The following is a 26,288-nucleotide window of genomic DNA, read 5'->3' as shown; positions in this document are numbered from 1 at the left end:
TAAATTTTTGACATTTTAGTAACATTTCTTTCTAGTTTTATATAGCACGATATATTTTAACAAATATTAGTGGACTTATTTATATTAGAGAGTCTCATCCTGAAAATGCATTTTAATTTCAAAATTACCAGTAAGAGTAACATGACATAATTTTCAATCACTGTTTTCTATTAATTTTTTGTTTTTTTAAGGAGGTAATTAATAGTTGTAACACAAACACCTCTTTGTATTACCTTTTTGTCTTTTCGTCAGTTTTAATGGAACTTGGTCCATCTTCATGTTCTGCATTCATGCTCTGCCTCTGATTTTTTAAAAAATAAGGTTATTATAGAAGGTATAACTAACATTTTAGGACACATAGACTGTTAATTAACAATTATTCTTTCAAAAGTCAAAATTAAGCTGTTGAAGTTTGTACTGCATACAAAATTAAACCCAAGTATAGCTTGTGAAAAATGTCCAAAGTTATTCAAATTTCCAATGACACATTCTAAGGATGAAGTATAATTAACAAAATGATTAATAATGTATCACAAATAAAGCATATATAGTAATCTTTAAAATCCAGTGTTACTCATACTCTTATTTGTTAGGAACACTCAGGTGTTTTGCCCCATCAAAAAAAAAGGCGCCCATTTCACATTTTGATTTTTTTTCTCTTGGAGGCATAAAATACCTAAAACTATATCAAAACTCCATACTTGTAAGAAGAAAATGAGATTTTTGCATATATTAATACAATTTTCTTTAAATACACATATATGGCATAGGAAGAAACAGCACATCAAAGCAAATCACAAACTTCAATGACAAACATTTATGCCTATTAAACCTTATTTTCCAAGCAATGAAGAAATTTTTTAAAAGCCTCATTCACTGTTTGTTTTTATATTGTCCATGAAATTCAGTATTGTTTTAAAGATACTTTTGAAGATATTGCAATAATAGCTCTAGGTAAAATACCAATGGATTTTCAAACAAGTTTGCTTTAACAATGTTCACATCAGTCACATCAACAAAAAATAGCTTGTTCAGTTACAAGTCTGTTAGCAAATGAGTGGTCACTGATTTTGTCATAGAGCTTCTAAAGACCACAATTTTAAGCAGATTTATCTTAATGACAAAAGTAACATGTGAGAATAAATAAAACATGTACAGTTAAATAAAAACTTCATTACTTTAATAATGATATTACTGGGTAAATAATTCTAAAGAGAGCAACAGTTACTACTTTGTATAAAAAATTAACTGATATGATTAATGATATTCTGGCTTCTAAGTGAGTAAAGACATGTTTAAGTGAAAATTTAACAAAAACAATTTCTATCTAAATGCATACATTTCATTCTACAAATTACTAAATGTGGAAGAGTGTTAATTTATTGTAAAAGCAACTGAAGAGGACATTTTAAATTAGGTAAAAATCTTGAAAGTGTATTGTTTATTAATCTTTATGATTTAGCACTATTCACTCCATCTATCATGATTTCAAAAAGGTAAATGATATTTGGTCTTTTTAGAACAAAGGCAAAGTAAGACTGTTTTAAGGATGATGATCTATAAACATAGAAAAACGTGTATAGAAATGTTCGCATCAATATTGCTTGTCATGTAAGCTCATATTTAACTCATGATAACGAGGACATCTATCGTCAAAGTTAATAATGCCTAAATATAAAATTTGAATTAGATATATGAAAAATGAAGGTTCTCATGTCCTTGGAGTTTTCTTTATAACAATGTATTATTTTGGAATAAAAACAATTTTCCCTTCAACCAGGGCTAATGAGATGGAGACTCTGATGCTAACTAAACAGGAAACCTGAAGAGAGCTGTCTTCCTTTCATTATTGTGTTGGACACTTTAAAGCCATATCTCAGTTGTTCTGATTTACTATTTGAGTTGATAACTTACTATCTTAACCCAAAGTAAGTTTATCATGACAAATTAAAGACAGCCAGAGGTTACAAGTAATAGAGAAATATGGATAAGGACTGAGCTTGAGAGATTTTCACTAATTCTGATTATTTTTCTAATTTACAACTCCCAGGAAATTGTGTCGTTAATCTGTACTTTATTTTCCAATCAAAAGTAGAAACCACATCTTTATATATTACGTTTAAAAGCTATCTTTCATCCTCATCTGTCAGGTAATTTTCCTTTAATGCCTTTGTTATTCTTAAGGATGAATTAAGTCTAAAAGATAGTGGAATTCTTCTTTGAGACTTTTTCCCTTTTCAATGAAACAAATAAAAAATGCTCTTAGTAATATAGAGATTTAATATTCTGATAAACCAGTGTGGAAATTCAAGCATGAACCTTCTTTGTTTTGCCAAGAAAGAAACTTTGCTTTCAATGGGCAAGTGCAAAAACATAATAAAATGGAGGTAACTTGGTACCATTAAGAGACACACAACACTTCGTATTTGCCAGATTCTTTTCTAAGAGATGAAGTTTATTTATTTTTTTAGTAGTGCTTTGCTACCAATAGTAATTGAAAGGTTTTTTTTTAATGTTTTGTTTCGCTTTTAAAAACAATAATTTTGAAACAACACTTATAAGCTAAAGAACACTTTTAAATCTACTTTAAAAATCCTAAAAAAACCAGTGTCACCCAAGTCTTTCAATTAAGATGTAAATATCCTTTTTTAAACATTGTATATAAATCATCATTAATTTGAAATTGAATCTAATTATTAGTCAGAAGAAAGACGATTAGTTAAAATTACATTTTGATGATCTGGATCCTCTTCTGGACCTTTTGACCTTTTCCCTGAGGAGACATGTATGTATCATATGTGTCCTCTTATAATATAAAAAATATATTTTATCCTAAGAAATCTTTGAAACACTTGTCTAGTATTTGCCTTTTTAAGGGAACAGAAAAATGGGGTATTTACTCTTCTGCAAGATAAGACTTTTCTTTTTCTTTATTTCATCTAGTAATATGTAGATCTGGTCATGAGTAATCATCTCTTTCCCTTGTTAAATATATCATGTTTGAAAGAATTTTATGTAACCATTGCAGGTGTATACTTACTATTACATTTCCTAAGACCAGTGAATTGACTTGGGCAAGAGTGTGTCCCAGAATTGTTTTTGAAAAATGGCTGATGTTGTCTAATTTGAGGCCTCTTTGAGCGAGTCTACATGTGAACTGAAAAGTTTGCCACGAGAAAGCAGACATCTGACTCCTGAGGAGGATCAGCTGTTAACAAGAGAGATCGTCTTAGAGAATCCAGCAGGTGTGCTCCCCTCTGCCATAGGAAGTGTGGAGTGTTCTGTGAAAATCTGAGGTCCAGAACATTTCTTTCCATTGGGATTGCAAATCCAATTCACACTGGACAAGGTTTTACTTACTTAATGTATTTTTGTTTTATGAAAAGAACTAACCCTTAGTGACATGGCAGTCACAGCCAGCATAGCAGATAGGCTCTGACTTCTAAGTTTTAAGCTTAAGAGTTACTTAGAAAATAAGGACAGTATAGTCAAACTCATCTTTGCCATAAAATTTTATGCATGTAGGAGACACCTTATAGATATTTGTTACATTGAACTAAATAAAGCTTACACTGCCTTTATTGAGCATTATATAAAAATTGAAAATCTGTCAAAAATATTGAGCATAAAAACCAAACATTGGGTGACTTCAGTGCCTGGTATTCTAATGGAAGAATACCATCAATCTGACCCAGTGTACTCCTCTACCTTTTGGAGTCTTCATATAAAAAGCTTTAAAATATTCTTGGATTGAATGTGAATATCAGACTTTTCTAAGTAATAGAATTTGAGCTTGGAAGTTAAGGTGATGATACTAAAAGAAGTGATGACATCTGATTCTAATCTCTTTGTTATATAAAGACATGTATACCAATCTTGAGTTGATAATAACAGTTTTTGATTCTTAAAATATTCATTTCTTTTAAGTTAATAATATATTTTCTTAGCTAAAGTGGTAGAAAAGGATTATCTTCATCCATCTTGAAATTATTTTCAAAGCACTTAATTTCCAGTTAATGAAAAGCCAGAACTCATACTCATTGTGCAAATGCTCCCATTTGTGTGGTAGGACCCAAAATATTAAAGTATGACTTTTGCTACATTCCTTTTTTCCTCCACCCTCTGCCTCTTCTAAGGAGATCTGTAGGATATTTGTAGATTTTCTGTGCTAATTTTCTTTAGTTGATATGGAGAGGAGTGGTAGAAGCTGAGAAAGGAAAAAAAAGATGGGATGGAGGAATACAGAGAGAGGAATGGAAGGAGCTGGGAAAGAATGTTGTAGAAAACTTAATAAGGGAACAGAAAAAAAGAGACCTAGTACTGGTGAAAATTTTGAGGTAAGGGATTTAACTGGCTGCTTTACAGAACAGAAACTTGTTAGGGCAAGATAGAAAAATGGATTTTTAAGGAAATTGTGGTTGGGAGATAGGTAATGTAATGTGTTCTTCACCACCTCTTCAGAAGACCTTCTGTAAAGATTTTGCTTTCGAAGGATTGGATTTGGATTTGTTTTTCATTCATGGGCTAAAATAGGCCTTAAAGCTGTAGCTGGAAAACTGTTTTCTTCAGATGATAGCTGGATAGATTTTAAAGAGTAATACGAAGTGAAATAAGATAAATCTTTTTTGATTGTGGCATGCATAACTTATTTATCTAAAGTTATAAGATAAGTCAATGCAAAAGTGCTGTGATTCTTAATTCTTGTTAGGCCAAGAGCTTTGCAATTTCTGATGGCTTTTTTAGTGTCATGATTTACATACCTAATCTCTCTTCTTGATTGTGCATTGTTTTTACAATTTTTTTCAGTTATGTCTTATACTATGAGAGAACGAGTTGGCTACAGACTGGAAACTGACCACCCAGAAAATAAAATGAAAACAGTTCCTTCAACTGTCCAATTTTCAAAATCCAAAAAGCCCCTCAGTAGTATAGCCTAGGACATTTAAAATAAAGCAGTTACTGAATGTATATGCATATTTTGTTATCAAAGATTACTTCTGAAGGCTTGGGATTTATGGTAGGTACTTATTTTCTGTCTATAATTAAGTTCTATGCTTATGTATATTAAACAGTTTTAATTACTGAATATGTGCACTAGTAAATCTCAAAATATTTCATGTAAAAATTCTGAGTCTGTGATTGGTAGGCAGTAAAGAAATAGATATCCTTATTTCTTAATGTTTTTGTTTAATCTTGCACACCTTGCTCTGACCATGATGAGGTTTAAATTTACAGTAAAGATTATCATGCTTACAGTTCCAAAAAATATAAATGTAATATAAATGTAAATTGTAAAGAGGATTTGGGGTAAGAGACAAAGTGAAAAGGCCATTTTATAATACTAGAGAATGGTGTTTGGGAAGAAAAAAAAGTATAAATTAATAGATATAGAATAGGATCATTGGACTTTTTAAAGAAAAAATATCTTAACAAAGAACTTTAATCTTTCAAGCACTGAATGCCCATCCCATAGAAGTTTAAATAATTTATAGACTTTATTTCATCAAAGAATACAGATGTTGCTGACAGAGTCCTATGGAAGACCATAATTATTCTATTCCTTATTTTTCTAAATATTTTTTGTTGTATTATAAAAATAAATATATATATGATTAATAAATTTAATCTGTTTTACATCTGTTCTTATTTAATATATATTTGAAGACAGGTAAATATGGAAATTTTGTATTTCCTCTAAATGTATCTGGGTTTGTGTAAATGTATCAAGCAAACTGCAGCTAGTCTGTGAGTGATGCATGACCGTGCAGGTGATGGCTGGAAAATGTTGCTAGCTATTTCTGACACACTTACTTAAAAAGTGATGGATTTCCCACTTTTTTCTGTTTTAGTGTACTTTAAGGAATACTTTAAAAACTCTTCCTTCTAGCTCTCTCTCTTTTTTTAATGAGAGAAATTTAGCTGTGGTAGGCAAAAAATCAGGAGATAAATCAGCAAAAGAAAATATGTGGAAGGGTCTAGTCTAATGGGACAACCAACAAATCTTAAAGTAAGGAAAAGAGAAAAAGCAAGGCTCCTTTTATAGCAAGAAAGCTACTATCGCTAAAAAATGTAATTTAGGTAGGAATCTGAGAATATGGGTAGGGCACCTTTATCTCTGAGATCAAATAAAAACTAATTTTAATTAAATCAGCATCTTCAGACAACCTGGTCTTTTTTCTCTTAACACATTCTCCCTACTCTCCTACCTAGCACAGCCATCATTTTTTTAGTTTCACAGGAAACAGCTGATTCTATAATTGAATTTTTTCATAAGACAGTACTATTTTGATAAGCTGACTCAGCTTAATTCAATGAAAAGTGTATTTGCCTGTTTTTGCAGATTATGGCAACAGTACACCTTAGCTGTGTTTACATTTTTATGTTTCTGTATCAAGGACCCAGATTGACACACAATTCATATAAGCTCCTGTGCTAGTTCTGTTTATATCCTCTTTGGTGTATGCAATGGCATACCTGTCTCTTGGAAGGTTTGGAAAACAGCTCAGCATGTTCATGTAACTTATTTTTATGAGTGAAACATAAAAATTCTTAAATTTGCAAAATGCACCAATATCAGACAGTCAGCTAGATGTGCCTATTTTCTTGGGCTACCATATAGCTATCATAAAATTCTGCTTAAATTAAATTAATTATTATTTTTACATTTAATCTAAGGCTATAATCTTAGATCTTTTATTCAAAGCAACCGAGAATAACTAATTTCCTCAGTGCTTTGATAATTACTTTTGCAAATTTGTGAAGATGAACCAAGGGAATAGTCATGGATTTACTCCATGCTTCACTCTAGGAAAACCTTTAGAGCAAAAAACTCACTCTTGGTCTTTCCAGGGTTGATTTTTGAAAGGTAGTAGAGAAGTATATTATAGTTAGTAAAAAAAAAATTAGGAGAGAAAGCCTCTAAACCACCACCTACTCTGAAATATGTGGGACACAATAAAAAGAATTAAAGAAAAAAAAAAAGACAAATCAAGACTTAGAAGATTTAAAAACACAGTATGTTTCCCCTCGCCCTCATGGATGACTCTCGTCTCACCATAGTCACACCTGATAAGAATTCACTACATGAGATCGTTGGTCTTTTCTGAAAAGAATTCTGACAACATCAGATATCACCAGTTAAACAATTATAGAATAAAGCAACACTATGACCCACAGAGCTGAAGATAATTATCTAAAAAACAAATATCCATGTCAATTTGAATGCTACTTGATCACAAAACATGAAAGAAAGAAAGGTCAATTACTTCTTTTTCATCTACCATCAGACTCTAAATATATCATTAAGGAAGCCACAACTGAGCAAATTCCTTTGCGTTAAGTCCTTGAACACTTCTGAAATACTGTTGTACAAAGTTACACATCCATGCTGAGTTATTTACCATTGTGTAGTGATAATCTGCAGTGGGTTTGATTTGCAGCTTATTCAGAGAAGAACTATGAAGAGTGATTTTAAAATCCAGGTTGGAAGCATAAACTAAAGGTGTGTGCCCGTAGTCTGAACAGGAGACTGCAGTTTGTGAAGTGATGTTTGGAGAATCAGAAGAGAGGGTGGTAGAGAGGATATCAGAAATGCTGAGGCACAAAACACAGGTGCTTATAGTACGTTCATACATGAAATCCTTTCTCCTGTATGTGCATCATGTGTAAACGTAAAGTCTGTATACTGCTGACTATTCGTCTCTGGTGTCCAATGAGTATGACTCCAATTCTTCTAATGTCACTGTGAGATTGAGGGAGAGAGAGAGAGAGGGAGGGAGGGAGAGAGAGAGAGAGAGAGAGTGAATGTGAACATTTAGGTCTGGTAAGTACATAGAGAGGAAATGAACATTTAGATAAGGTAGCTCTGCCCCATGTTAGACTTGCTTGAAGAATTTGCCAAAAATTGTATATCTGCTAAAATGAGAGTTTAAGTAGGAATATAAATGAACATCAGGAGTCTTAACATTTTTCTTTTCCCTAGTGCCAGAGAGTGCATCAAATCAACCTCAAATTTAAGGGTACAAAGAATTCAGGTACCAATGTAATGTTCAGAAATTTCATAAGCCTAATGGTTATATAATCTATATAATTATACAAATTTTCAACAGAATTAGCAAAATAGCATGTAGGATAGAAAGTATAATGTGGACTTCATTTGTATTCTCATGGTCTTTTAATAATCTGAAAAAAATTCCATTGTATTACGTTGAACAATATGAATTGCCATTACTATTTCAAAACAATGGCAATTTCACATAGCTCAATCTACTAGTTTTAGTACCTATCCTTTAAGCATATGCTGAGCATTTTCACTGCACCTAAGGCAAAGGATAATCTTTGAGGCAGTGTAAAAATGCCCAGCCATTACAATATAGAGAAAAGGCTCTGGTAGGACATGGTTATACTGTATTATCACAATGATTACATTTGATGAAGGTAATAGTAATTCATTTAGTCTACATGACTCATAAATAATTTGCCAGGGTAAAACTATGTTGATGTAAGGTCTACAACGTGAACAAGAGTAATATGCATTTTAGAAAGCATTTAAAATTTTTAAAATAGCTATCTGAGTTAAATATATTATTTCAAAGGAAAATAGTTAAAAGTGTAATGTCCAATTTTCACTAAAATGATCATGAGAAATGGTGAGGAAAGATGTGGAAATACCATACTAGTGTTAGGAAAGTTAGTTTAACCATGATGTTCTTGATACAGTATTTGAATTTATAATCTCCTGAGTGGAGCATCTAAGTATAATAATAAATCTGGTATCACCTACTCGATGCTCATTCTTGAAATCAGGTCAAAAGTCGTAAACCCTGCTGCCATGAAATTATTCTTATATTGCCCCATCTTTATAGAATCCAGCCAGTCACCAACTGTCACAAACAAAGGATATTCGGGAACTTCGCCAGGGGACTCTGGCATTCTACAAGGGAAAAACAAACAAACAAACAGACAAAAACCCGTGGAGACCATTTAAAAGCCAGATACTGCAAAAAATACCCAACTTAATTTTTCAATTTTACAATATTCTTATACCCAAGTTTTTCATCCTCCATGGAAAATTAGAGATTTAAAATTTTTCCATCATATTCAAATCAGCCATTTTTATCTGGTCAGTTTCACTTGTCAGTTTCTTTTGTCTTTTCCTGCTTTTTGCCATGACTGGGTTTTTATACTTGATGTATCTTGAGAAAACTCACATCTTGCTAACTTCTCTTTACTTTTTTCTCTGGCATGAAATTGTGTTTTAAAACTTGAGGAACAGCCCAAAAGAAAGTAACTAGCCACACATAGGCTATTCACTCTTAAACTTTCCAACCTGCCACCGAATCCACACTGTTTTGTCTTTTTCACAATTGCTGATAGCCCTTTCTCTTTTTTACGGTGAATTCATTGATTAAACTTCCATTTATTTGTTTTCAAACATTCAACGAAAATATTATTCTTTACTAAAAAGTAATTTCTGCTGTCAGAGAGCTCAACTGCATGAATCAGATGTACATACATCCTAGCATAGGGTAATACAGCCTAAAGCATAGATATTAAGTACAAAAGCATAGATATAAAGTACAAAACTAAAGCAAAATCAGTGGAAGTTTGGGTTAGTAGGAAAAAAGAAACCCAGCACCGATGGGTCTTTTAAGTGATACAGAAATCTGTATTTCTGTTCCTAAGATCTGATGCAAAGGGCATTCCAGCTGGGGATTTTTTTTAGTTTTAATATAAAAATTATATCAAGGTATTATTTTGAAGAGGCTAGTGAATTTTGTGTACAAAAAGAGTTTTATATAAGCTAAAGCCAGAATAAAAGTGGAAATAACCTCAGAAATTATAGTAAAATATTTATTATCCCTCTAGGGTAATAAATATATCATTTAAAAATTATTAGCTCTAGAGTTTATATTAAATAGTAAATCAATAGCAATTTTTTTAACATTTGGTGTTTGAGTCAATCAGTATTTTCTAAGTAATGAAAAATTTCCCATTAGAAGTAAACCACTGAATTATTTTTATATTGAATATCGAAGGTTAATCCAATTTTCATTTACTTTGCTTTTAATATTTTACAAAGTTAAAGGATGACGGAATCCACAGAGGCTTAACTAGAGCCAGAGTTTTCAGCAATAATATTTGGAATATTTCATCTAAATAGTTTTACCATTCATATTTGAACTATTTCAACTTTAACTACAAACTAATAACATACGACCACATATGATTAAACCACATGAAATAAGAATTTCTCTACTGTGAAGCAGAATGGCATATGCATGCTATATAAACCTGGTATTGCTCTGTTAAGACTACATGGGAGTGGGAGTTAGGTTCTTGGGTGAAAATTGAAATTCTCTAACAATCAAAATTACCTTAAAAGTCCTTTAAATTACCATTAAATCACGTGGACCTGGGTTTTTAGAAGCATAAAAGCCAGAGATGTACTGCACAGCCATACAAATTGTGCACTGTGATTCCCAAAGACCCTAAAATGCCCCTAGGGATTGTTCAAGACACAGTCCCTACTAAAGACCTGAAACTAGTTTCTTTGGTTTTCCTTTGACTGCTACATTGACTTCCCTTTTTCTAAACTATTTTCTAGTTGAAGGTGGGTGGAGGGGTGAAGGATGACAAGGAAATCCAGGGGTTTTCGCTCTTTCTATATAATTGAAATTTGCATAAACTAAATGCATGTGTCTTGTGATCACACCTCAGTCCCTACTGAGTCTGATTACCTTTCACAGAGACTTGTGTCCTTTTTACTACTACTCAATTCTGTAACCATATTCTCTATTTTGGAGGCTGTTAAGCCACATTCTGTTTTCCTGTACTATAAGTTGCAATGCTATTTGATCATGGACTATTTCATTCTAATTAATATCAGAATGATTTATAATTTGACCCTAAACAAAGTTTAGTTATGTTCAAAGATTGAAAAGCTATCATAGCATCTACCAGTAAACACTGTAATTATTGCTATATTTCTTTGTTTCCTAGAGGTTTATAGTAATAAGTATTATCAAATAAATACAAGTTCATATATAAATACAAAATAATAAAGGTCTCCATGGCAAATAGAGTTAAACAGTGTTTTTAATTGTGGCATCTCTTAGAGTCTTCACTATTCTAATATGCAGTATGAATATGTAGGAGGATTCAGAATAGCTTCTGCACTATTTTCCCAAATTATCTGACCAGTTTCTATGGAACATACTTTAGGAAAGACTGCGGTAGTAAGTTCACTGACCAAGTTTAAGTATCAAAATGACCAGGGTATCCTTACTGCTTATAAACATAAACAAAACCACACACGTTAGAAAACTGAATGTCCTATTTCAAAACAATGTGACTCTCATATCTTTTAATCACTTGTTAGAGAAATTTGTTGAAACTGAACAAAATTAAAAGCATGTGTCTAAGTGACTTTCTCTTCATCCTCCTAGGCCATTCTTGATGCACAGACAGTCAGATGACTTCCACTTCTCTCTCCTGAGATAACTCTGGAATAATTCTTGAGCTTTCACAATTTCATATGATCGGTGAGTGGAAATGTAATTTGCTAATTTTATGTCCTTAGTATAGAAAGGTCATGGAAGGACATTCTGTACACCAAATGACTTAAAATGGCCTATTTCTCTGTTGAAAAGCATCTACTGTCTGCTCCCACAATGTTTCAATACCATAATTTCCTTTCTCTCCACACATCTTTAGTAACCTAGTTACTCTTTGGCCTTTATACGACTGCATTGGCAGCTGATTTAGTAAGGTCAGGGTCCCCTGATTGTTCACAGCCTCTGGGAAATAACTTTTCTTTCCCCTTATAACGAAGTTGAAAAATGCTGCTATCTTCTGGCTTTGAGGGCTGGGTACCATCACCCGCACATGAATTCTCTGGAATATTACCTAACAAACAATAAATGCCCTTTCTTATCAACCACATACAATGATAAATTCAGTCTGCTATTTGCTGAGCATGTAGAAATTTCTGCTGTTGGATGATTAGTGGGAGCTGCCCACCTGAGAAATGTCTTTACAGCAAAACCTGTAACTCACATAAAAAGTACATATTGTAGAACAGAAGGTCAAAGGTCTACTACTTTCCTCAGAAAAATAAGAAGGGGGTAGAATTAAGACATTCGAGGTATAAATTATAGTCCATTTAGATTGGAGAAAGGGCTGAGCTATAGCTAGAATAGGTCATACAATAGTTTCAGGTGCAATAAATACATAATCCCAATATATCTAACATGTAAAAATGAACAGCATGGATAGGGCCAGGAAGTGTTTATTCTAGTGAGCCCTTTGAGTTCACAATTGTACCAGTCTTTTACTTTAGAGAGCTCTTAGGTTGCCAGTAGGTATCAAAACTCCTGGTAAAAAGCAGGAGGGTTTTTACTCTCCTAAGTTTTCCAAGTTTCATACCCATCATGTAAATATAAAAGTAATAGACATATTAATAATGATTCAAGAAAGGTTATGTTTTGAGAAACACTATTCCAAGGTAGGATCTCGCTTTAATATGAAACTATTACATGCTTAAAGGCTATTCTCCCCTCACCACTCTAATGTAACTTCTTTCTTCCTAGCTCTGACATTTATATATGGTGAGCAGAAATGGGCAGATTCTATTTTGTATTGCCTTTATTTCACATATGTATATTTGCCATGTTTCAATGGTCTTCATAACTAATACTCAAATGAGCACATAATATTCTCTATGTTGATGCTTAGTAATTTGTTAATTCCCTGAAGTCAGACTCTTAGATTCCTATTAGCCTTATTTTATAACAGATGATTATGCAATATTAGAGTATGTATCTTTTTGCTTCATTTGAATTACTTCTTTGGGAAAAATCCATAAGACAGAATAATTTTTTTTTAAAGAGTAAGTTAAAACTCCCTGATGGCAGGAAGCATACCTCACATGTCTCTCTAATTTTCTGTAGGCTTTAGCACAATGCTGAAAGTATTTACAGGAATCCATTAAATAAGTAACGATTTAGACTTGACTATTCTCTACTGAAAAGTCTGGTCCATGACATAATCACCTACTAATGATGAATGATATCTTTTCATTTAACTCATTAAACGGAAGAGTATGTGCCTACTGATGTAATGGTCCATCTGTTAATGAATATGCTGTTTATTTAACTGCTTCCTTGTATCGTGGAAGTGTTTGCTTATCTCTGTTTAGGTTTCGGAGTGGAGGAAGAGGCAGGTATAGGTGAGTGAGGCAGCACAGGGCTAAGGGACCCAGAACCACACAGCACAACTGCAACACTCACCTTATTCAATATCACTGTTTTAAAATGAATTTCTCTTCTCATGACTAGGGGACTATACTTCACATTATTTAGTTAATCCATAAAACAATCTAATACCACATACTACTTACCTAACCTTTGAAGGGAGAATTTATTTAATCAAATCAAAAAGAAAACATTGCCCTCCCTACAATTATGCCTAATTGTCAACTTGAACACAAGTCAAATTAATGAAATAAATTAGACAGTCTTTAAAAAATTTGAAGTGTAATTTTTCATGAGATGCTATAAAATCCTAAGAGCAGAGAACCATCCATAAATCTTGTGACTATTTCCTGGCTGTGGGCAATATCTCTTTGTTCCAAACAATCTGACTCTTCACTGTGCTAAATTGGGAGCATGATTTATTTTTTTGTCAGTCTTTTATTTTCACTAAGTCTTCAGGTTATTTTTTTTTATTGCTATGATTATTTAACTCTCATAAGAAGGCTGATAATTGGTAAAAAAAAAAGTATGAAGGAATGAAATTCAAAGGAAATTTTAAAATTAAAGATGTGTTTAAATATTATAGGGCTAGACACAGGGTAGGAATAATACTGTTTACATAGTTCCCATAGTCTGAGTAGAGTACTTAGCACAAGGTCACTATAGTAAGAGTAATAGATCACTGAACCTCAAGGAAAGCCTATTTCAGTGGGTAAATAATTCAGGGGCAGAAATAGATTTCATATCACATGCCAACTACAATTCATTGGCAGTGGTTATCAAAATGTGGTCTTGAAAAGAAGGAGTGTTGTGATGATTAGTAACTTCTACTATAACAAGACAAAGAAGCAAAAAAAAAAAAAAAAAAGCATACATTGCCAACACTGCAAAAATTCAATCTAAAAAAATGCCTGAGGATGTAATTCTGGAACTATGTTGCTGCATATTTTCCTCATTTCTTTATTTTGTTGTAGTTACTACTTTCTTTTTTCAAGTAATGCTCTCCAAGTGGCTGAGCATTGTGGAAGGATGTTGGGGGGATACGCAGATTATGTGTTTGCTTCGTATTTCCATGAATACTCATTCTCTCCATCCTTCTGTTTGCTTAGTGGAACATAAAATAACAGGCTGTGCCCTACTACAAGTTCTTTTTAGGATTTTAATATACTCCATCTATGCAGTCTGATAAGACCAGAGAAAATCTGGTTGGAGATGTAAAAATGTATCCTCTTTTCTTATAATCATATTCCTGAAACAATGCTATACTGGAAAAAATCTTGTAATTTTGGATGATTGTATACTGTGTAGTGGAAAGAACAAGGGTTTTGCAACTGGTGGACCGCATTCAAATTCCTGATCTAGGAATTACTTGCTGTGTACCCTTGGGAAATTTATCCCTTTGGTCTCCATTTCCTTATACGAGGGATGGAGATAATAACAGTGAGGATTAAATGGCATGACAGCTAAATGTGCCTAGTACAGTGAGTGGCACAAAGGAGGCTCCTAACAAAATGCAGGAATGGTTACTGTTGATACTGTTTATTAGAATTTGTATCAGTGTTAGTTTTGGTATTATCATTAGTATTATGATATTGTGGCAACAGTTCATATGAACTGAATTTAGATTTTCTAATGGGCAGAAATTTCACACTTCCTGATGAGTAACATTCTGTCTTCCACAAAGCTTTGCTTATCACTCAATTACAACACTGGTTTTGGCCAGCCAGTTATTTCTCTGTCATAAAAAACAACATTAAAAGTGCTAGTTACAAAATTTAAACAGAACAAGTTGTCCATGACTTAGTTTATAGAGATAAACAGTTTAGCAAGTGCTGATTATGTACCGCCAAGGCAGCGCTGAGCAAGATCTTCGAAAAATCAGGAGAAAAATTTATATCAAATTGTTGAAAGTTGGTGCCCTCAGAAGACAGCATTATAGGTGCTTTATTAACTGGAGGGAGGCAGGTAGCATCATTTAGTCTTACGATGTTTACCCACAGTTCTCTAAAGAGGAGGTTCTTAATTACGACACTGGTTTGAGCCTTTCCCTTCTTCATGATTCACATATTACAGGAATCCAGTACTAAGGAAGTGGTGGCTCCAGTTCCTAGAGCTCAAATATTAAAAGATCCCTAACTGTGGTCCAGTGGGTAGCGAGAATATTCCTATGTGCCTTGGCCTGGGCAGAATATGATTTCTGGGGCAGGTGACGATCATGGACTGGTCCATCTGGTCAGTCGCTGCTCATCTCTGAATGCTACCTTTTAGCTGATATTGTCAAGGAGCCTATAATCTGTAAAATTCTTATCAGTGATGAGCTGCGGATCTGAAACAGGAACTGGAGGAAAGAGCTATTTCCCTAGTACCTGGTAGCAGTCTCCAGAACCGCACTGGCCAGCTGACTTCAACTAGTGTACTCAGTAGGCAGCAGCATACGGAGGAACCAGGGGTCGGGGCTGAATAGGCTGGAGGGAGAATGGGTAGGACAATGTGGGTGGGTGGGGACGGTGGGGCTGGGTGAAGGAACATCCCTACAGTCATCAACCCACTTTGTGCTATTAAACTCCTGGGCCCCAGATGTAACTCTGGCCTCCACGGCAGTATCCTTGACTTGCGGCTGACAGTAACTCTTAAGATTGATCCTGAGGGTCAGGGGAGAGGGAGCAAGAGGTGTTTCAAAGAGCACGGCCAGGCACTGCTCCTGACGCCATTCCCCACGTGGCCTTGGTCTCGAGCTGGGCTTTTCCCCAAGGGCTGTGCGTCATTTTGACAGCTACAGATACTTCTTTGAAGGGAGGTTATAAGGCCTCATTGTACTGTGAATGAAAGTGAAGGTAGTTTGAAATTCATTCACGAAAAGATGACTGTCTATATGACTAAGGTAATTTCACAAACTACTTTTTACAATCAATTGGATTTACGGTTGTGCTTATTAATATCACTACATTCACGTATACATTCAAACACTTTCTTGAGTGGGAGAGAAAGCTAGAAGGCTGGGAACTTCACAGAGCTCTGAACACTCCCATGGGAGTGCGTCAGGCACAAGACCGTCGGCATTGTTTGGAGTGGTTACTCCAAATAATAAAACTCTTCTCTGACCAACAATTTTTTTCTATTAGGTGTTCTGTCTTTTGAAAGAAAAATTACAGATGTAAGGTTTATGAAATTTCCAATATGCTAGTATAAATCTAGTAAGCTGTGGGTTTCTCAGCCTTCCTCCTCCCTGAGTCATCTTAATTTCCTCCCCTCTTCCTACTTTGTCAAGAGAACAGATAAAAGCTTATCAGGTGCATTCCTGAGAAAAGGCAATTAGAGTGGAATAAAAGCCATGGGGACCTAGTGAGTGAGAGTTATGTCAGTAGAGAAGCATGAGAGAACCCTGGGAGTCTGGGGATAGTAGAGAAAAGGCGGGTATAGAAGAAGTTAATAAGAGTTGCTGTGGATTATACACGCTTAGACTCCTTTACCTGCTTGAGAGACACCTGAGAGGAAGCACCGCAGCCCTACACGCTGTCATGTTTCCTCAGCCCAGCATCGCTCTGGGGGCAGACCACTGGGCTTTGGGATTTGGGGGATGGAGAGGCAACATCACGGTTTTGTAAGCATAAAACAAACCAGGCATTCTGTCGCCAACATTGCCATCCTTCAGTCCTCCACCTCTCTTCTGCCTAAACAGTCTCAGTTCTCTGGGGTCAGGGTGGGTGGGTGGCACTGGGGAGAGGGGGTAGACAAGGAGGGTACATAAGGGGAACCCAAACAAGAATGCTGACAGAGGTTCAGGGATGATACCCTTAGAACTCTTGCTCCTTTTGCTTCTCAAACAAAAGTATATTAAGGGCAAAGGCGGTGGCACATATGTCTCTGCCAGAAACAAGGACAGCACATCAGTCCTCAAAACTTCCATTTGGTCTCCCTGAGATTAAACTTCAGAATTGAATCAAACTGCCAGCTTTATATAAATCACCCAACCACTGGCCCATGTGTGGCAGTGCCAGCCCGGAGCCTGACTTTCTCTGGCCTGTTCCCATTAAACCAAAACTTCTGGTCCTCAGACCCACACCCTCATATTGACTTTACCTCTGGATCATTTTGACTTTTTGGCATGTCCTCATTTTAGATTCTTCATCATTATTTTCCAAATACGATGAATATTCATTATCTTGAAAAAGCAGGGAAGAAATGGTTTTATCTGTTTTTCTTTGAAAAGAAGGCTCTTACCTGCCTGCTTCTACAGCCATGGAACAGTCAGAGAGCTCCGTGGACGGGCACTGGCTGTGGAGTCCGTTAACCCTATACCACGAGAGGCCCAGATTAAATGATTTCACACTCGCTCCGGAATTCCTGTCTACTAGCTCTTTCTCCCCAACATTAGAGCATGCATGTCTCCAATAAAACCTATGAAAACAAAACCCCCAAAATATTTTCTCTAATTCCTTCTCTTTCTCTTCAGAGACAGGTTTCTTGAGAAAACAATATGGAGCTTGGCACTTCGTACTGCTCCTCTCTCTGCCCTCAGATTCAGTCCCTCTCCCACCCCAGCACTGAGCTGTCTCACACAGCTTTATTGGAAATGCCCTTGCAAAGGCTGCTTGTGAACACCTAAACACACAATTGCTAAATCCAGTGGACACACTTCGTTTTTATCTTACTGGAGCTTTGTGGCACCTTGGACATTACACTCCTTAAAACTGCCTCCTTTTCTGGCTTCTAAAATACCTCTCCTTTTCTGCTTTCCTCACTCCCCGTCTGCCTCTTCTTTCTCAGTCTCCTTTGGGGACACCTCTTCATTTCTTAAATCCTGATGTTCCAGAGGGTTGAATTCTTTTCCTGTGTCTCTGCATTCTGTATATTCTCTCTGGGTTTTCTTAACCATGCTTAAAGCTTCAGGTACAATCAATACGCTGATGTTGGTCAAATCTACATCTCTAGCCCAGATCTTTTTACCCGAGTTAAACCAATGTAAGTATAAGGGCCTCTTGGATAACTTCTCTTAGATGCCCTTCAGGAATCTTCAACTCAGCAGGCTTGAAATGGTCTCGTTTCTATTGCAAAAACTTGTCCTTCTCCCTCTCTGACTTAGTGGTAATACCATCAACCTGCTTGTCGAAGAAAAGAACCTGACAAATGTCTTATTCTTTTCTCTCTTTCTCCCTCCAAGTTCAATCAGTGACCAAGACACATTCGTTTTTCCTTGCCTAACAATAAGTCCATTCTCTTATCTCCTGACTCCAAACTTACTCTCATTTCGTACGTCAGGCCCTGGCCTTCCCAAGCTTGGATTGTGGAGACATATAACTGTCTCTGTGTCCAGTCTTGTTCCTTGTTTTGCACTTGGACTTTAAATCAGCCCTGGAGTGATCCTTCAGAAATGCAAACGTGATCATGCCATTCTCTTGCTTAAAATGCTCCCATGGCTGCCCATTGCTTTTATGATAAAATCCAAAGTGCTTCCCCTCTCCCCCCACTGCCTCCCACCGTCACAGCTTCCCGTGGTGGACTGCTTCAGGGAAGACGGACCGGAGTAATAGTTTAATCTCTAGCTATTTCATGCTTGGCTTCACTTTACTGAGGCTGCCAATTAGTGATTTAGAGGTGAACTCTCATGTACTCCGCTGTGAACTGAGGCCAGCTTCAAGTAGTCCTTGAAGAGCCTTTGGCCTTTTTATCACTAAAAACCTGCACTGGACTGAACTTGTGACCTAAAGTTGAACATCTGTATCTCCTATTGGCCATCCCCTGAGTCGGGAAAGTGAGCTTTGAAAAATGCTTTGGTTATTTTAAGTCCAATTTGGCCTAAATTAAGAAATATATTTTCAACTTAATAATATTTTAAATGTAATACGTTCAGACATAGATGGTAGTGTTTTTTTCTTCTACTCTCCCTCCTCTTATAATTGCTTTTCAGAGAGAGGTGAGTAGATCTTCTCAACTCTACTGACTTTTATAAAATGGTGGATGAGTGCCTTCATTTTCTTGTCTTGTCATCTGTCTTTTTCTGGTTTTAGCAATGGAAAGTAACAACAGCTGAGTGTGATCAGATCAGCAGGAAACATCCTTGCTCCCGGCTGATTCACAAATTGCCCCTGTCTTGCTTGCCATTTCAAATAGAGGGATGGAATATGGAATGGACAAGAAAATTAAAGGGGCTGCAGGCATACAAATTCTACTTATAAAGGTAAGGGAGGATCAGTAAATAAAGAAAAGAATTATAAACACCATAGACTCACATAGGAAAAAATATTTAAAAAGTGATTCAGAAAGATTAGATATGGAGAAGAGAAAAGGGGAACCTGTTTTCTTATGAAAAAAATCATTTAAAAATGTTAATAAATTGCTTTTCAGTTGATAAATAAATACGGTTTATACACACTATTCTAAAAGGTCAACCACTAGACGGTTATCAAAGCAGACTTTGTCCTCTTTACCTGTTAGTCTTGTCTGCAGCCTGAAAGAAATTATGATTGTCAAGGGGAAAAAAATCAACATTATGCATCTTACACAAGGATGTCCTCTACCAAGGTGTGAAGGGCACTGGGATTGCGGATCAGTTTGTCAAGGAAGCTGACAATGTCAGTAAATTTTGGTCTGTGGTTTCTCTCCTTCTGCCAGCAATGGAGCATCAGCTGGTGTAGAGATGCCGGGCAGCCCATGGGAGCTGGAAGTCTGTAACCTTCTTCAATGGACAGAATGACCTAAATGCAAACATACACAGGTTATTCTCTTACCTTGGGGGAAAAATAACACATAGGCTAAGTTTTAATTCCTTTTATACAGGAAGCGGAAGCCAAAACATTGGTAAACATGAAAACTACTTGCGAGTACACGTGGTCCAGACAAGGATAAATACAAAAGTTGTGAACAAGAATTGCAAATATGTTCGTACCATCTGATCACCCAGGTTTTTTAACCTTGTGATATACGGATGGGAGGTTAAGTTTCATCACAATGTCCCAAAATAGTTTTTGTGGGATTTACCTGGAATCTCTCAAAACCCAATTAGGACATCAGAAAGCCAGCCTAAGATCGATGCATTTAGTGAAAACCACGTGTGACAAATGTTTTAAGCAAAATTGTACTTCTGCTGAAGCACTGAATTCCTGAATCATTTTTCATCCTTTTATAACAATGTCAGGGTGTATTCTTTTGCAGCCATCATTTCTTCTTTCTTCTTTATTGCCTATTTAACTCCTCTTCACTTACTTCTGGCTTTCCCTTAGTCTGACACTGATATGATTACGAAGTCCTTTTATAACTTCTAAGGTCACTTATCTTTGAAATGCTATCAGTGCCTAGCTTAAGGCCACAGAGCAACAGGACATTTGGCCTGAGTATCCTCTGGGCCAGCACTCTCCAGTGGAACTTTCTGTGAGGACAGAAATGTTCTCTCTGTCCAACATGATGATAAGTATGCACTTGTGGCAACTGAGCACTTGAAATGTGGCTAGTAAGACTGAGGAACTGAATTTTTAGTTTTAGTCAATTTTAATTAATTCACATTAACTTTTAAATAGCCACATGCAGCTACTCTATGGGACAGTGCAGCTCTAGGGAAAGGAGTTTCTATAAGTTAAGAGTAACAACAAGATGATATTATTATTATTATTATTATTAGTAGTAGTAGTAGTAGTACTTAGGAAATCACATACAAAATAAGGCAAGATATTTATCTATTTATCTGTTTACTATATGACCCACCGGGAGTTTCCTAACAATGCAATAAAATCGGTTTGGAATTTATGTAGCTTATTTATAAATAAAGTGTTCAAAGGTGTTCATGTGACTCTTTATTTTTATATCACCTCTGGAAAAAAGACAAAGGAAAGGGTTTATTTCCCCCATTTTTGATGTGGGAATATTGAGGGACATACTAACATTTAAAGAGAGGCACAATTCAACCTCCCCTCTTCCCTGTGTCAACAACAGAAATACAAAAGTGCAAGTGTAAATATTGTTAGCAGCACTCTCTTTTTTGTAAAACCATCTATATACACTTCCTATAATTTTTAAAAAACATACCTCATTTTAATTTCTCTTTTAATGCACACTATTTGACATGACTCGAAAATATCCATAATTAATGCTAGAGGCAGTTTGTTAAAAGGAGCAATAAAACACCTTCAGGAACTTAACTGCTAAGCTTTCATTTTTTTAGTAACCAGGAATTTCTCATAATCCCATCAGTGTCTTTGTGACCAGAACACTTTCCCCTGTCAGGATACTAGCTTTTTTCTGTTCACTTTATTTCCCATTATTGGATAGGATTTTTTCTTACCTGTTTTCTGAGTACTTTTGCTACCAACTAGGCTTAGATTTTAAGACATTTTACAATACATTTTAGTAAAACAGGATGTGTGTAAAAATGCTTGTAATGTATCAAAACTACTATGGATAGTGAGAAAAATAGAATAGAACTCCATTAGAGAAAGACTTTAAAATCCCACCCCAGGAGAGCTCTCTAGTCAATTCACCAGAGTTACCTAATTATAAGTGCACAGAATAAGACAGATGACAAGTGAAGCTGCAGTCTGAGAAAAAAAATTAGCTGCCTTTATTGAGTGTCATGTGCTAAGTGCTTTGCATATTCTTCTTAATTTACTGCTTAAAATAACTCAATATAGTGGTTATTATTACCCCTACTGTTAAATGAGAAAATTTAGACTCAGAGAGGTTAGGAAACTTGCCTAAATTCACACAGCATAGGTGGCAGAGCTGAAGTTTGAACTTAGTTTCTTTTAGCTTCCAAACTTTCCCTCTGGCCATTCCCCAGAAATGCTTTTCAGTTCTCATGATAACATCTTCCTCTCCAATCTCATATCAACTGACCTGATTTTAGGACTGATGATTACGATTTATGTTTCTTATACATCTGCTAACTGGACTTCAGTGTTTTTATTTGGATCCTAAATTTTGTATTCTGGGTAAATCAAAAACATATTTACTTCATAGTTTGTAAAATGTAATCTCTGGCTGAACAGGGTCATTTCTGAATGCTTCTGAGTCTTGTACACATTTCTATTATGGAATCTATTACATTGTATTGTAATTTTCACCTGCTTCCCTCTAAGGCTAAACATACTTGAAAGCAGGAATTACGTCTCTATATTTTGCATTCTCATCCTTTATGTGTGGTTCCTGACACATTAATAAATGTTATTGACCAAAACTAAAGCTGTTAGAAGAAATTTTGGGATTTGTCTTGATAGAGGAGTGGATTCTTAGAAAATCTAGAGTCTCAAGCTACCCAGGATGGATTGAAAGCACAAGCATGTCAGCATTTGGGGTACCTCTGAAGGAAACACTAACAAAAAAATTGGTGCATCAAGCAGCATTGTCCAAAATGATCTCATGACTTCTCTCTGGTTTGCTTGGACAATGAACCAGGTGAGACTGGGCCTTGCTCTTCCTTAAGAGAGAGGCACTTGACCCAAACTCCGCTTCCTGTAAGACTGGTGGCTTCTTCCTCCTGTCCAAAGGGTTTACTGTTTCCCATTGGCCCCAAGGTCCTTAGCTGCTGGGGAGCTGACTTTCCTAGACAACTCCTGTAAACAGTTGACACCCAAATCCAGACTGCTTGGTGCCAAGCAGGCTGTTTATTCTTTTTTGGCAAAAAAGGTTGCTCTCATGATTGCCCTGTAAGAAGAGAGAGTGACAAGGAAGTGTGGTCCTTCGCCTGGAACCTTTATCCATAATGTGTTCAGCATGTCTGGTCCCAGCATGCTTTTCTGTGGGGACAGTGAGAGGCTCAGGGACTCCTGACATTTCTTCTTGCTGACCTCTGGTTTTGCGAGTTCTTTATCTCGCAACTTTGTGAAATTTGTCCCGAGCCCTGGTACATGACAGAGGTCAAACATGAATGTCCCACCTTATAGGACAAAAGTAATAACAACAATAATAGCAGTGGCAATAATAATACTGGGAGCTCTTGGATACTTCTAGGTGCCATTTCTAAATGATTCACATGTGTCAACTCTGCTAATCCCCAGAATAATACTATGAGGTGGGTACTGTTGTTACCTCCACTTTACAGACAAGGTTTACATAGAGAGGTTTAACTTGCTGAATGTTACACACCTAAAATTTCTGGCTTCAGAGAAGAGATTTAAGCAATATGATTCACAAAAATGGTTAAAAGACACAACATCTTTCTAATGGGTTTTTAATTTATTCATCCAAATACAAAAATATTAATCACTTAAAGTGTACTATTGAGCATCCTATGTATAAGCGATAACATAATGGGTAGGAAATACCTCTGTCTTTAGGAAACAGATAATCTGGCGAAGGTGACCAAGGAGTCTGAATATGGTTAAGTGCCATCTAGCACAGGGAGTCATGGGAGCATGTCGGAGGAGTACCTAACCCAGCCTTGGGAAGGCTTCTCAGAGGAGATGAACTGAATGTGTAAGGTAACAGGGTCAACTAGACAGGTCCAAGAGAGGAGATGTGACCTGATCAGGGGATGAGAGTAGATTCATGCGACTAGAATAGAGTCTTCAAACAGAGAAATGGTGAGATTTGAGACTAGAACGTTAAGTAAGCACTGTATTTCTTGAGATCATGAATGATTTTGCATGCTATAAACAGACTTTATGCAAAAGGGACAAGGGTTTTAGCAAGTAAAGACAGTAGGTTTGCCTTTTGGAAGCTCACTCTGGAGCCCTGCAACATGAAGAGTGCACTGGAGGGCGTGGGAGGCCAGGAAGAAGGCCGACAGTGATCCAGGCCAGAGGTGAGGAGGGCCTGGTGGAAGCAGTGCTATGGGGTACCAGTAGACTGATCTGACAGGGATGTGGGCTTGGGTGACATTATATGGAAGTAGAGGGAGAAGAATGACTTCTAGATTTTTGGGTCGGTCAACTCGTAAAAATAGAAGACAAAGGAGGAGAAGCAATTTAGGGGCTGGAGTGACCATGAATAAAGCTTTCTATGAGCTTTCTGGTTTCAGATTCAAGGAACATTATATAACTTCGAGAGCTTATTATACACCAATTTCCAGGCTAGGTGTTTTAACACAGCTCACCTCATTTAGGTCTCAAAATGCCTAAGTGAGTGTGGTTTTACATAGTCTGTAGGTAAGAAAACTGAAGCTGAAACTGATGAGATTAACTCAATATCACAGCTTACAATTCCACAAAGGACAGACTAATATTATCATCTTGGTAGCCCCTCAGTCATGACGGTGGTAGAGAACAGTCTGTCCAGAGTCTTGAGTCATCCCTCCAGAATCAGACCTTGAGCCTCTTTATACACATACACACTGCGGGCTTTCACTCTCACCTGCCAGCTGGTGACTTTCATACATGCAATCCTCGCTCAGCTTTCTTTCCAGATCTCTATGTCTATCACCCTTAGGACATACCAACTTCATAAAGTTGCAAGTGCAAAGTCATACATGTGCCGTGATTCATTTTGTTCAGAACTAACCCTGTTCCTCCTGTGCCATGTGTCTTTTGAAGAGGGTACCACTCTTCAAGTTGTAGGTTAGGGAGTTGCTTGCCCTCTGCCTTCCGTGATGGTCAAAATTAACTGAAGACACGTTGATTCCACCACCTTTACATATTTTAAATCTGCCCCACTTTTAATCCTCTCTCCAAAGAATTTATGTTTCATTCTGATCACTGCAACAGCCCCCTAACTAGTCCCTTTGTCTCCCCCTTTCCACCCTCAGTCGTCTCCCACAGTGCAGCCAAAGCAATCCTGTGGAAGTGGAGCTGTGCTCGTGTTCCTCCCACGTCTGAAATTCAGCAGTGGCTCACCATGCCCCTGGCTCTCAGCCCTCACCTCTGGCCGTGTCCGCTTCCCCTCTGCTTTGGCTGCTACAAAACACTTGCAGTCTCTCAGCTGGGCCAGCCGAGCTCCTCCAGAGCAGGGACTGTTTCTTTTTTGCATACGTTCCCAGCATCTAAAACAATGCCTTGTCAAGTTCAAAGAGTAAGCTCCCATTGTCATATATGTGATCTATGAAAACAGTATATTAACATTTATCTTCATAAACAAGCCTTTTGTGAGAAGTTTTGCTTCATAGGTATTTTCTTATTCCTTAGTTAAGGACTGACAGGGAGCAGGAGCATATGGAGCGCTTTGTCTAAAAGACTAATTGAGGTTTGTTGTTTTAGGATATGAAGGGATGATAATTAACTCGAGAGAATTTTGTTAACAGCTTGGTTTTATGATAGTTCTAGGCTGTCAACCTTTGGAGAAGAGTTATACAAGGTTATACCCTTATTTGAAAATGTAAGAAGATTAAAATAAAGTGAAAAAATATGAAAATGACTGCAGTGATAACTTCCATGCACAGGAAGAAGGAATTAGATTCTGCCAGAAATTATTATCTAAAACCTGGCTGGTTATTCTAAGCAGACCGTACTGGTTCTTTGTCATTGACACTGCAATTTTTAGCAGCCCAGAATCAACACAAGGCTCTGCTGGGGCACGTAGCTGACTGCTCTGCTCTTGCTGAATCTGATGAGTTTTCCAATTGTGTTGACGGTTTCTGAATCGAAGCAGGCAGTGTGGACCTTTTATTAAACTAGACAAACAAGGAGTAGACAGTCAATACGAGGACACTGAGATATCCCTGAACGATACCCCTGAACAAGGGCTGCTTGGGTTGGGCAGGGAATCACACTTTTATGTTATAAGGCTGCTAAATATCTCCCAGAGAGAAGAGCATTGAATTTACTTATTCATACTTGCTTTTAAAAGAAACTATCTCAAAATTTTAGCAAGGACTGAAATGTACACTAGTACATGGAATACGAAATGATTTCATTTTTATCTTCCCTCTCTTCATCGTGGCTTTATGGAAAACCTATAATTTCAGGTTGAAGGGGGATGGTGAAGGGTCCCCCAAGGGTCCCAGTCTATCCTTACTTTTTGTGATAATGAATACTTATAGATATCAGCATGCTTAAATTTATAAAACAGTAATACTCAAAACACTGGCAATGTATTTTCTGATATTCAGTATAAAGATTGTGCCTACATAGGCACAAGGAAAAAAAGAAAAAAAGAAAGGAAAGAAGTGGTTCT

At 36.3% G+C, this 26,288-nt stretch overlaps 1 protein-coding gene across 3 annotated transcripts in view; it reads right to left on the bottom strand.

The window, feature by feature from the left end:
- Nucleotides 1-6,441: 6,441 nt before the first annotated feature.
- EPHA6 (EPH receptor A6) overlaps nucleotides 6,442-26,288 on the bottom strand; it is a 730,766-nt gene continuing 710,919 nt past the window's right edge. For all 3 annotated transcript variants that reach the window (XM_032489792.1, XM_032489798.1, XM_032489806.1), the window contains 4 exons: nucleotides 19,755-19,948; nucleotides 17,475-17,546; nucleotides 8,783-8,932; nucleotides 6,442-7,741 (listed from right to left, as the gene is read on the bottom strand). In XM_032489792.1, the coding sequence (XP_032345683.1) occupies nucleotides 7,627-7,741; nucleotides 8,783-8,932; nucleotides 17,475-17,546; nucleotides 19,755-19,948 (531 nt within the window). In that variant the 3' untranslated portion in view covers nucleotides 6,442-7,626. The remainder of the gene's footprint in view (nucleotides 7,742-8,782; nucleotides 8,933-17,474; nucleotides 17,547-19,754; nucleotides 19,949-26,288) is intronic.

Source organism: Camelus ferus, chromosome 1, assembly GCF_009834535.1.
Source record: "Camelus ferus isolate YT-003-E chromosome 1, BCGSAC_Cfer_1.0, whole genome shotgun sequence".
Lineage (NCBI taxonomy): Eukaryota > Metazoa > Chordata > Mammalia > Artiodactyla > Camelidae > Camelus > Camelus ferus.
This window is presented reverse-complemented; position numbering and strand designations above follow the sequence as displayed.